The sequence below is a fragment of the Nomascus leucogenys genome, chromosome 16 (genome assembly GCF_006542625.1).
Source record: "Nomascus leucogenys isolate Asia chromosome 16, Asia_NLE_v1, whole genome shotgun sequence".
NCBI classification, from domain to species: domain Eukaryota; kingdom Metazoa; phylum Chordata; class Mammalia; order Primates; family Hylobatidae; genus Nomascus; species Nomascus leucogenys.
In genome coordinates, this window is record NC_044396.1 from 81,918,142 (window position 1) to 81,930,704 (window position 12,563).

Genomic DNA, 12,563 nt, shown 5'->3' on the forward strand with positions numbered 1-12,563 from the left:
AGATTTTCATTTAAAAATGTTCTAGCAGCTGGGCACAGTAGCTCACGCCTGTAATCTCAGCACTTTGGGAGGCCGAGGTGGGTGGATCACTTGAGGTCAGGAGTTTGAGACCAGCCTGGCCAACATGATGGAACGCCATCTTTACTAAAAATACAAAATACAGGCACACGCCTGTAATCCCAGCTACTCGGGAGGCTGAGGCAGGAGAATCACTTGAACCCGGGAGGCTGAGGTTGCAATAAGCCAAGATCGTGCCACTGTACTCTAGCCTGGGTGACAGAGCGAGATTCCATCTCTAAATAAAGAAATAATGTTCTAGCATTTGTAGAAGTATGAGCAACTAAATTAAGTAAAACTAACCTAAGAAAAGACATTAAATAATGACTACTTAATTTGCATTATAAGAAATACATAAAAATAACAGAACACAAGTCTGAACACTAATTACATTCTATTAAGAGGAAAGAGCTAGTTACAAGCCACTTTGTATGATATTATTTTGTAAAAAGATAACTACTACGTACAGCTATTATCTACATATGTAAAGAAAAAACTCTGGAAGGCTATATGCTAATAATGGCTTATCTCAAACTGGTGAGATTACATTATTTCTTTTAATTTACATTTTCTTATGTTTTCTGAATTTTATTTATAACTGGTATATAATACTTTTATTAAAAAAACAAGCAATCTCTGTTCCAAGAGAAGCAACAAGTAAAAGCCAAAATCTTCAACCAGAAAATGAAGCTGCTATTGTCATGTGTCCCACACATTTCTCATCGTAAAATACTGTAACCAGTGTTTGGAAGCAAGATTATCAGTAACAAAATAAGATCTTCATATTTCTAGCTTGAACACTTATTTTTATATCCTATTCACACTTAGTGCATTTTCTTTACATAAATATAAACCATTTTCCTTACAGATTTTTTCTGTACATATGTACGCGTACATATACACACCTGAGAGCATTTAGAAGACCCTCTACACTATTAGGAGGTTGGTCCTTAAGAACTTTGATACAACCTTTCATCTAAAGAAAAAGAAAACAGAAAAGGTAAAATAGTCATTTTTTTCATGTAACATTCCTTTTCAAAATAGTAAAATAAGTCAAGACCATAACTATGGAACCCAAGAGATTACATACTATATCAAATTAATTATTCTTAGAACAGAAAAAAACCCAAAGTGTTATTATTCTCAATTAGAACAAAATCTTTTTGAGAACAAAATCAGTCAAACTAAAGTACCACACATGCAATGAAAAACAAAGGGTTTGCTAAGGGAAGACTTCCCGGAAAAGGTGCTGAGTGGCGATTTAAAGGACAGAATGGGCTGGGCACGGTGGCTCAGGCCTGTAATTGCAACACTTTGGGAGGCCAAGGCGGGCGGATCACAAAGTCAGGAGTTCGAGACCATCCTGCCTAACATGGTGAAACCCCGTCTCTACTAAAAATACAAAAAAATTAGCCAGGCGTCGTGGTGGGCGCCTGTAGTCCCAGCTACTCGGGAGGCTGAGGCAGGAGAATGGCATGAACCCAGGAGGCAGAGGTTGCAGTGAGCCAAGATCACACCACTGCACTTCAGCCTGGGCGACAGAGCGAGACTCCATCGCAAAAAATAAAATAAAATAAAAAATAAAGGACAGAATGAGTATGTTAGTAAGGAAAAGAGGAGCTTTCAGGTAGAGAAACCCCACAGAGTAAAGTATCACACAGAGGACAGATACGAATTTTTCAGCGCTGCACCTGGAGTTATGAGAGGCTGAAGGCCAGGATGAGTCATATGAAGTGTTATGCCTGGCAGCAGGGGACTCACGGGTTATCTTAAAAGGTAACCACTTGATGACGATGGTATTTAAGATATATTAGCCTGATTGTTGTAAAAAAGCATAATACAGCAGAAAGAACACAGGCTTTGGAAGCCAGAGAAATGTGGGTTCTACCTTTTCTAGCAATTCTTTTTTTTTGAGATGGAGTCTCACTCTGTCACCCAGGCTGGAGTGTAGTGGCGCAATCTTGGCTCACTGCAACCTCTGCCTCCTCGGTTTAAGCGATTCTCCCACCTCAGCCTCTCGAGTAGCTGGGACTACAGATGTGTGTGCCACCACACCCAGCTAATTTTCGTATTTTTTTTAGTAGAGATGAGGTTTCACCATGTTGGCCAGGCTGGTCTTGAACTCCTAACCTTAGGTGATCGGCCTGCCAAAGTGCTGGGATTACAGGCATAAGCTACTGCACCTGGCCTACTAGCAATTCTATTACTTAATCTGCTAAACTTTAGTTGCCCTGTCAATAAAGGGAGATGACACCTAACATCCTTAGAGTATTATCAGAGTCACAAGGGAGAACAAATGTAAAATTCCTGGGACATGGCAACCATACAGTAAATATTAACTCATTTCTCTTTACATATGGCAGGTGTACATGAAGGCAAGAAGCTTGGCCTAGTAATCAGTAATCGAGATCTGAAATGCTAAGAGCCTAAACTAGCTATGAAAGGGAGACAGGAAGACAGTTCTCACCAAACATTAATGAACTAGATGTGAGAGGTTGGGGAAAGGAACTACGAAGTAGAGAAATTAGAAGACTATTTCTAATACAAACTTTTACAGAGAGAAGAAAAGCCGAGAGCCAACTACAGTCACAAATTATTGTGACTGGGTAGAGGAGGGAAAATACATAAAGTCTTCATCTTTTTCCACTGGAGCATCACTACTGGCTGTCTCTTTAATTTCAAGACAGGGTCTCTCTCTGTCACCCAGACTGAATGCAGTGGTGTGACCGTGGCTCACTGCAGGCTGGAACTCCTGGGCTCAAGGGATCCTCCCACTTCAGCCTCTCAACGTAGCTGTGACTGCCGATGTGTGCCACCACACCTGGCTAATTTTTTCTTTTTATTGTAGAAATGGGGGTCTCACTATGCTGCCCAGGCTGGTCTTCTACTCCTGGGCTCAAGTGATCCTCCTGCTTCAGCCTGCCAAAGTATTTGGGCTACAGGCATGAGCTAGCAAGCCCGGCAGCACTACTGACTTTTTATATGCATTCTGAAATAAACATTTTATTTGAAATGGCCTTTGGCCAAAGGAATTAAAGGACATGATTCAAAATTCCTTATATCTAATTATCTATTTATATTGCCGAATATGTAGTAGAAGCCTTCCAGGAGGTACTCAGTAGACAATACAGTCATCCTTTGATCATTCTATTCCACCTGAATACAGGCCACAAGAAACACAGCACAAGGACAGAGGAGATGAAAGTCCACCATTTCACAAAGTATAAATCTGAGTTTTGTGAGAGTCCAGTTTGCTGGCTCTTATCAAAAAATTAAATCCTATGGTTTCCATGGAGAAACTCGTTTGAAATTATTTATATAAAACAATAACTTACATCAATTTTGGAAGTTTTAGCAAATGCTCCCACTGGATGTACATGGTCATAGAGTATTATGACACCCACCATTACCCTCAAGCAGAATGACACTGTCTCTTCATTTGTAAATCTGCTTCTGTATTCCCTGAAGAGTAGAGAAGATATGCATGGAAGAAGTGCATTACAAAATTCTTTTTAAAAACACACACACACACAAGAAAAACCTCTTCTGAAACATTTTATTCAAATTTCTATCAATTAGTTGAATGCAGTATGTTCACAAGTAGCCACACTGATACATTCAAATCTTATGTGTTTTCCTTTCCATATCAACCCCCTGAAAGAGACACAAAATTCTTTAATGAGGTGATTCAACTTTCAGCTGATGCTGCCTTGCCCCTTTGATCTCTAAAAGGGATACTAACATCATGCCCCTTATTCCACAATGAGATCCCCAGAGAGATGAGAAGATGGTGAGTGCAGCAGTCAACACCCATGTATTCTGGTTTCCATAATATCTGCACCCACATTAGTGTATTGCTCCTCTGCTAGACCGATAGCAACAATTTTAGAGAATGGATGCTACGCAAAGGCTGTTACCACCTGTGATGAAAAACCACTAGCTTAATAGAGCAAGCAGGTTTGCTATTTAGGGGCTAACTTGATCTAAATACATTATAATATTACTGGATATCAATTTTACTAAAACTCAATCATATTCTCCTCTCATTTGTGAAAAATAAAATTGAACTTTTATCTACATATAGAAGGCAGTATATCATAACAGAAAGAGTACGGAACCAGGACAGAGACATCCAAGCACATGGATAGTGTCCCTTCATTTCCCAGGACCTCACTCCCTGAAGTTGGCGGTGGGGGGAAGGAAGAGGATTATGATGATAGTTTTCCAATGAGATGATGTACAGTATAGTGCTTTGGACCATTGTATATGTGGGCCCATTGTTGACCAAAACGTCATTAAGCAGCACATGACTGTATTTATTATTCTGGAATCCAGGAGGGATTCTTTCCGCCTGCTAACAGGAAAAATCCAGCCAGGACACACTGTATCATACATCATAAATGCTTTAGAGAGGAGAAGAAAAAAAAAGAGAATTCAGGTTCGTGTTGAAACAAAAAAAAAAAAAAAAAAAAGAGTGTCAATTAATAAATGAGAGAAAAAGGGATAAACAGAAGAATAATTCCAGCCCTTTGGCAAAAGGGTAAGATTCTTTACTAAATATAGAAAAAGAACATTTATGGTAAGTATAACCAAGGAGCTTTAAAATTCTTCTCCTACATTCCAGCTACCAAAACACCACCACCACATTTCTGTTCTGAGAACTAAGAGTCCGAGTCAGTCTGACTGGTCTGAGGTACCTGAAGACCAACTAACTCTATTTTATAGTTAACCAGAAGTTACATTAAATAGCCAAATTATTTTAAGTTTGTTCATATATTAATATTCAGTATTTGGAATATACTTATTTTCCACCTTCCAGATAAAACGTGTTCATATATGAACATGTTTTGAAATATTAGTCATCTCAACAGCACTGTTAAAGTGAAAAAGATCAGCTGATACTCACGGCGTTTCCAGCATGACTCTGCATACACTAGCCATGGTGCTTAAACAATCTGTGGTATTTTCTATTGGTAAATTTTTATTCTGTAGAAGTATATGAAGAACAAAAAAGGTAAAAGTAACAAACGTTATTACTTAAGCACAATTTAAAATTTAGCATAACATGAAAAATTAGCAACTTTAAAACCTGGTTTCTACTCCTAATTTTCTAAATAACGCACTAGACTCTAAGCAACTGTTCCAAGCACTGTGGATACAGCTAAGAGCAAGATAGCGGAGGCAGTACTCTTCTGAAAGGCACCTGCATTCCAGCAGTGTAAGAACAACTGCAACAATGCAGACAGGGGGTCAAAGGTGTAGAGTTTTATAGGCTATGCAATAGTTGGATTTTATCCTAAGGGTACTAGGAAGTCACTGGGAACATTTTACATGGAGGAGGGAGGGAACATGGTTTATGTTTTAAGATTACTTGCCTGCTCTATGGAGAAAGGACTATATTGGGGCAAGAGTGGAGGAAATAAGAATGGTCAGGACACGAATGCAGTAATCCAGATGAGAAGTCTGATGTGGCTGGTGGCAAGAAAGTAACTTAAGTTTTCAGATTCATGATATATTAGTATTTTGGAGGGAAAGCCAACGAGACTGTTTGATGGAATACATGTAGGGAGTGAGATATAGAAAGGAATTTAGGATGATGGACAGGTGCGGTGGCTCATGCCTATAATCCCAGCACTTTGGGAGGCCGAGGCAGGCAGATCACCTAAGGTCGGGAGTTCGGGACCAGCCTGACCAACATGGAGAAACCCCGTCTCTACTAAAAATACAAAATTAGCCGGGCGTGGTGGCACATGCCTGTAACCCCAGCTACTAGGGAGGCTGAGGCAGGAGAATCTCTTGAACCCGGGAGGCGGAGGTTGTGGTGAGCTGAGAATGCGCCACTGCACTCCAGCCTGGGCAACAAGAGTGAAACTCCGTCTCAAAAAAACAAAAAAAAAACAAAAAAAAAATCGTTAACTTGTAAGTTTTTGCCTGCACTGGTACTATTAATTGAGAAAGCAAAAACTAAAGAAAGGGCAGAGTTGCAAAAGGCAACCCAGAGTTTGGTTTGGCCGTGCTATCAGCTATCACTGAGGTGTAGACCATCCCTCCAGAGAAACTGCAAGTAGGTGGACAGGTGTGCACACGCGGGCCTCAGAAAAAAGTCAGGACTCAACACACACATTTGGGAGTCTGTTGGTTTCATGATGGTATTTACTGTCTTGGGCTTGCCGAGATCACGTCTGCAACAGGGGCATGAGTAACAGCACAGAGTACCTGCCTAGGCAATGCTTACCTCTGATACAAATTTTGTTGTGGCATCACTCAAGGTTTTCAGCATTGGAGTTGCCTCAGCATAAAACAAAGACATTCGATTTGCCAATTCATTATTTACTTCATTTTCTCCTTCTGCCTGTGGGAAAGGTAAAAGCACTTGATGTTAGTTCACAAATTATTACATACAATAACAATTATAAAAGGACCCAGGCAGGGTGCCTGCCTCAATTACATTTTAGACTCTCATGTATCGATAATACTTAAATATTCTTTTAAAAAAAAAAAGTTATTTTTTTAAAAAGATTAACCTCTTCAAAAATATTTTAAATGATATTAAGGAATTTAAATAAAACCTTGATGAACTGTCTACTACATACAAGAGATTCTAAATGTTATGGAGGACAGAAAAATGATTATAAAATTGTACCCTGTCCTCCATTATGAACAATAAGTATCCATACAACATCCATGGTAAGATTCTAACAGGTGAGAACACAAAAAGGGAGTCAGAGGAACATTAAGTTGGAATAGACGAAACTAAAGAGATTAAGAGTTATCCTTTTGCAGGTGATATTGGGCAGGTAAACAAGGTATTCCAATCTGGCAGGGGAAAGAGTATGTTTTCAAATGACTCCCTAAAGAGTAATTCAGCATATTCAGTGTTAATAAGGGGCTGCAACCAATGAAAGATACAGGTTGGGGTCAGACTGTATAGTGCCATAAATGCTAGCTTAAGTTCATATTTTTCTTCCATATGGAATGGGGAGCCATTTAGAATGTTAGATGAAAGGAATGACAACTAAGTCAATTTCCTAGAGAAAATTAACTGATGATCGTGGGTGGACTGTATCAAAATGGAAAAAGACTTGTAGGTCCGAAATGAGTTATGCTGTGCAGAATGACTGCCAGAAAGAGTGGGAATTAGGCTCTCTGTTGGAACAGTGGGAGGAGGAGATGGAAACAGGGATGGAGAAGACATTTCAGAGATATTTCACTTGAAAAAAATTGGATTTTACCTGTAATTATTGAGGGCAAAAGGAAGAACCAAGATGACTAATGTCTTTAGCCTTAAGTGATGGCAAGGATGGGTATAGTATAGGATTGGCTGCTTTGCTTTTTGCTTTTATCTTATTTTACATGGTAGGTATGAAAAAGACAGATGTTAAGGTCAGTCTCACACCAGGAACTGGTCTATGGAAAAATCAAATTGATGCAAATTACAGATGTTTCATAAAGAGGAATCTTTTCCTCCAACCCAGTGCCTTAGTGCAAGTGCTTCCTAAAATATTTTTTCAAGGAAAAAGAAAATGAATGATAGTCTTTGATACATATTTTTTAAATCTATTATGCCACTTATCACTCCTTACATAGTTACAGTATTTCTCTACTAAACTATCTACTTGAAACAAGGGTTGATGTTTGAAATTTTTCAGACCAATTATAAGGTTCTCAGAATACAGAGAACAAGTTAATATTCTTCCGCTCTAGTTTTACTTATGGTATTTAGTTCCTTGAAGGTAGAAAAGAGTAATAAACAGCTTAAGAGGAGGATGGTAAGAAGTTAACAGACCTAAAGATGCCAGAAGAAATGCTATACTAGCCAAGGAGCAGGCACAAGCCATTTTCTCAAACAGCCATATCAGGCACAGATGTGTTAACAGGCCATGACCTCACTCTTGCCAGCATTAACCATTAATTTCTTGGAGGAAAACTGACTTGGGTTCAAGATTTCTCTCCAAGAAATTAACCCACGTCAATTTCTCTCCAAGACCCTTCCATTCTAAGAATATGGAGCCAAAAAACTCTTAACTATGAATTCACAGAATTCTCATTAAAATGAGAGTACATCGCGAAATTTTATAAGGATCAACGTTACACAGATAAGCAATTTTGCTGAAGTAGTTGTGGGAATTTAAGAGACTGTGAAGAAAAACAGGTAAACACCACATGGTTTGTTACAGTTTGCTTTTCCTCCTACAGCTATGGCTGCCCATAATTACTAACTTTATTACTAGCTTTAACACAATCTGAATGAACAAACAAAATAATAAAATGAACAGGCTGAGCACTAAGTTATTCTTACCATTGCCCTAATTCAAAGCATTAACTTACTGGTACATTGTTAATCCTCATACGACTCAATGTTCTTCTATAATAGCTGAAATCATTCTGTATGGCAGGATTTGTCATCTGAAGAAGACATTTGTGGGAAAAAAAATGTCATGTACTAAATGCTAATGTAAAAAATTAAGTAAAAAATCTTTAGTTTTAATTAGTATAAAACATTCCATAATTCATAGTATCATTTTAAGAACTAGCACTAGTATAACCCAAGGTGGCTTATAACTGTATTCAGTCCTTACTGAACATATAAAACGAAAGACCACAGGCAGTATACTTTCCCTTTTCTTTTCAGTTAATTTCAGGTAATTACTAAAAGCTTGTTTATCAAATAAACAAAAACAAAAAGGACTGTTTAGGCACTTGTTTTTAGTTATTATGATAAAAGTATGTAGATATGGTCAACAGAGCAATCCCCAAACTAGAATTTTACATACAAATCTGACTGTGATGCAATTATAAAATGCTGAAGTTTGGAATCCAGCTCTTCCATTTTCTAGACAGGGTACCAGAGGCCCTGAAAAATCAAAGGACCTGCCCAACGTCTCATGACTGGGGTTACTGTGGCAGACTATAAATTGGAATTCAGGTCTCTTGATATGAGACCTAGTGTTTATTCCTTTAATTCATTCTTTTTAACAACAAGGTATTTATAGTTCCAAACACTATAAACAATGACAGAGGAAAAAAGAAACAGAAAGAAAGGAAGAAAGTGGGAAAGGAGAAAGGGAGAAAAAAGAAATTTTATCAACATTTTAATATAAAAGAATGTTGAAAAACGGGGGCAGGGGGTGTGAGCAGAAAGGAAAAATTTTAGAAAAGAAGCTCAAAATTTTGTTTCGGAGATTAATTTTTAAACAAAGTTAAATGAAGACTGCTGAGACATGTGGATCACCTGAGATCGGGAGTTCAAGATCAGCCTGGCCAACATGGTAAAACCCCGTCTCTACTAAAAATACAAAAATTAGCCACGCGTGGTAGCACATGCCTGTAATCCCAGCTACTATGGAGGTTGAGGTGGGAGAATCACTTGAACCCAGGAGGCAGAGGTTGCAGTGAGCTGAGATCACGCCACTGCACTCCACCCTGAGTGATAAAGCAAGACTCTGTCTCAAAAAAAAAAAAAAAAAAAAAAAAAAAAAAAAAAAAGATTGAGACTGAATACTCAGTAATTTGCTCTTTGCCACGTATCAAAAGACCAGTCGTAATTTCTAAATCCAGTTTTCCATTTTTATTAAGGTCTAGCAGACATCATTTAAATACATTTTAACAACGTTTCCCGGCTTTTCCTCTCATTAAAAGATCCATGATTTTCGTAACAATCAGGGCCAATAGATAATTCTACCTTGAGTTCATCAAACCGGAGTGTGAAATGAAGAATTTCTGCAAACTGTTTAGCAAGAGCCTGCTCTCGCTCTAGATGCTGGGTGGGAGAATATGGGGTACTTGTTAAGGCTCCCAGAAGACCTCTTAATGCTGCTTCTAAAGAAAAAAAATTGAAAAACACATTAAGTTGTTTGTATCTGTGTGATATTTGTTTATTAAAAAATGAACAATTCATAAATGTTAATTCCCAGAAAAGTTCTCTTTAAAAAACAGATGATCTAAATATAATAAAACTAATTAAGAAGTTTAAATGTTGCCATTGCTAATGTACTACACACATTCTGAATACTATTTAACAGAATAAAAACCTTAAAGGGACTAATTCAAGGGTTTATAATTCTGTAAACCCAGACTGAAAATAGTGTAGAAGTTACTTTGAATTCAACACCAGGATCAAAGGGCAAATTTTATATTACTTTAATCACTTCACATAGTGTGGAATTTGGTTTTATGAAATGGTAACTATTATCTACAACTGAGTAACTTTCTTCAATGGCACTGTGTCCACACTGTCTGTATATGCCTATGAATCAGTTACCAATTTCTCATACTTTGAATACGTCGTTTATTTATAAACATAAACTGTTTGCTTTCAGCTACTAAAGAGAACAAAATATGTGGTTCAATAAGCTTCTTGTCTTAGAATTTGACATTTCAAGACTACGATATAAATATTCTAATTCATTATGTGAGCAAAATGGTCCCTTTGAAATAAGTGCTACTTTTGGGATGCCAGGCTAATAAATACCGTGTTTGATAATGGAAATACTAAATACTAATACTAATATTAAATACTAAATACTAATATTTCATTTCAATACTTCAAAAAGCCATAGAAATCAAACGAATTGAGTGACAGATCAAAGAACTGGAAAATGCTGCTAGATTCTGGTCAGGGAAAATAAGAGCTTGCAGAGTTAAATTATGATCTGACATTAATAAATGTCAGATTAATAAACAAATATTAATGATAAATTTAAAACTTTATGTCAGGTCATCAGCCCGTAACTTACAAAAAAAAACCCCAGTTTTCCTATTTATGAAGATTTACATACGAGTCAACATCTACTGTACACTGAATATAGTCTCCCATTTGATTTTTACCATCAACTATGACATGGTCATTGCAGATGGATCAAATGAGTTTCAAAGAGCTTAGAGCCCAAAGTTATAGCTAGTAAATGCTAGGTATTTCTGACTCCAAAGCCCTATTCTTTCTACCACAATAAACTGTCTCTGAAATAAAGCAACATTGTACGTAGCCTTCTGTAACCTTATAAAACATTAACCTCCTGATTACTACCAATAGTACCAACTACTTCTGTAACCCTACGAAACATTAATCTACGGATTAAAAACAGTAGTAGGTACTTCCTGTGTGTCTGTTAGATACCAGGTATTGAACTACCTCTTCACAGACATTATTTCTCATCCATACAATAACTCCAAATGACAGCTATTATCCTTTTTTTTCCAGTAAGTCAGAAAATGTATTGACTGGCTACCCTGTGCCAAGCACTGGGAAAATGGATGTAGACAGACATGCTCCCTGTGCCCATATGGAGCCTTATTATATACAGAGAAGACAGACAAATGATTACAGTTGTGATATGTGCTGAAAATAAGTACACAGTACAGTGGAAAGGTATAAAAATAAGACCTCACTTAATGGAAGGCCTAGGAAAAGATTTCCCTGATTAAGTGACTCCTGGACTAAGACTGAGGTATATGTAGTAAGGATGAACATGAGTTTGCAGACAGAAAAGCAGGGAGCCAGACCCTGAACTGAGAAGACCATGACATACTTGAGGAACCGCAAGACCACCAATATAGGAGCACAGAGGGCAAGGAGGCGGGTAACCAGGACTAAGATAATTCATACACACAGTTTCTGTACCACATTAAGTACTCCGGCTTTGGCATCCTAACGTCCCTGGAGAAATCATTTCAGCAGAGGAGTGGCGTCAACAGATGAGCATTTTAAAATGCTACTTCATTTGCAGTGTGGAGCATGGACTGTAGGCATATGGATGGTGTATTGAGGTGTAACAGTGGATGTGAAGAAGATCAATTAAAAGTCAAACATTTTGGGTTATATTTTAAAAATGGTTTACTTCTTCCAAGATTCATTCTATCTGTTGGTGTTAAGTGGAAAACTTAAGTAAGAGAGACACCGAACAGAAAAAACATTTTTACAAAATATTATTATAGTCTGTTAAAGAAAAAAAGAAAAATGCATTTGCCTAGACTTCATCAAGTCTCAGGGTTAATTTCAGCATTCCAAGTTCTCTGCCACTTTTGGGACTGGAGTCAGGTCGCTTGGCTAAGTTGGGGTGGTCAGTGACCAGTAGTTGCAGAACTTTTGTCTATGAATGGCTGAGGCCCTCAATAGTAGATCTACGATGAAAGGGAAGCTCAAGATGATAGATCTGCTAATCTGCCTTTGAAGCAGCTAGATCAGCCTCACTCTGCAGGCCTGTGCTGGCACAAATCAGTCCTACTAGCCTACAATGCTCGTCTCAAGAGAGAAACTGGAGACAAAGAACCCCACAGAAAATGTCCCAGAGGTCTCTGGATGAGGACAGAAAGAGAGGACAAAGAAAAGATGAGTGGGATTGGACTCAGATGAAGCTCCTAAAACAAAACCATGAGATTATTTTTTAAAAAGCAGATGACCAGGGGAAAATTAATAGTCTATTAAGCCCTAAATTCTGGAAGAACCAAAGGAAGCTGGCAGATGATTGTGGGAGCCAAAACCACAGAAGGAGATTGCAAGGAAAAGA

The 12,563-nt window shown here is 37.9% G+C and overlaps 1 protein-coding gene across 17 annotated transcripts in view; it reads right to left on the bottom strand.

Moving 5' to 3' along the window:
- Nucleotides 1–12,563, bottom strand: part of FAM49B (family with sequence similarity 49 member B) — a 177,904-nt gene that overhangs the window by 6,256 nt on the left and 159,085 nt on the right. For all 17 annotated transcript variants that reach the window (XM_030795484.1, XM_030795473.1, XM_030795479.1 and 14 more), the window contains 6 exons: nucleotides 9,740–9,876; nucleotides 8,386–8,463; nucleotides 6,293–6,409; nucleotides 4,964–5,043; nucleotides 3,393–3,519; nucleotides 963–1,033 (listed from right to left, as the gene is read on the bottom strand). In XM_030795484.1, coding sequence (XP_030651344.1) covers nucleotides 963–1,033; nucleotides 3,393–3,519; nucleotides 4,964–5,043; nucleotides 6,293–6,409; nucleotides 8,386–8,463 — 473 coding nt within the window. In that variant the 5' untranslated portion in view covers nucleotides 9,740–9,876. The remainder of the gene's footprint in view (nucleotides 1–962; nucleotides 1,034–3,392; nucleotides 3,520–4,963; nucleotides 5,044–6,292; nucleotides 6,410–8,385; nucleotides 8,464–9,739; nucleotides 9,877–12,563) is intronic.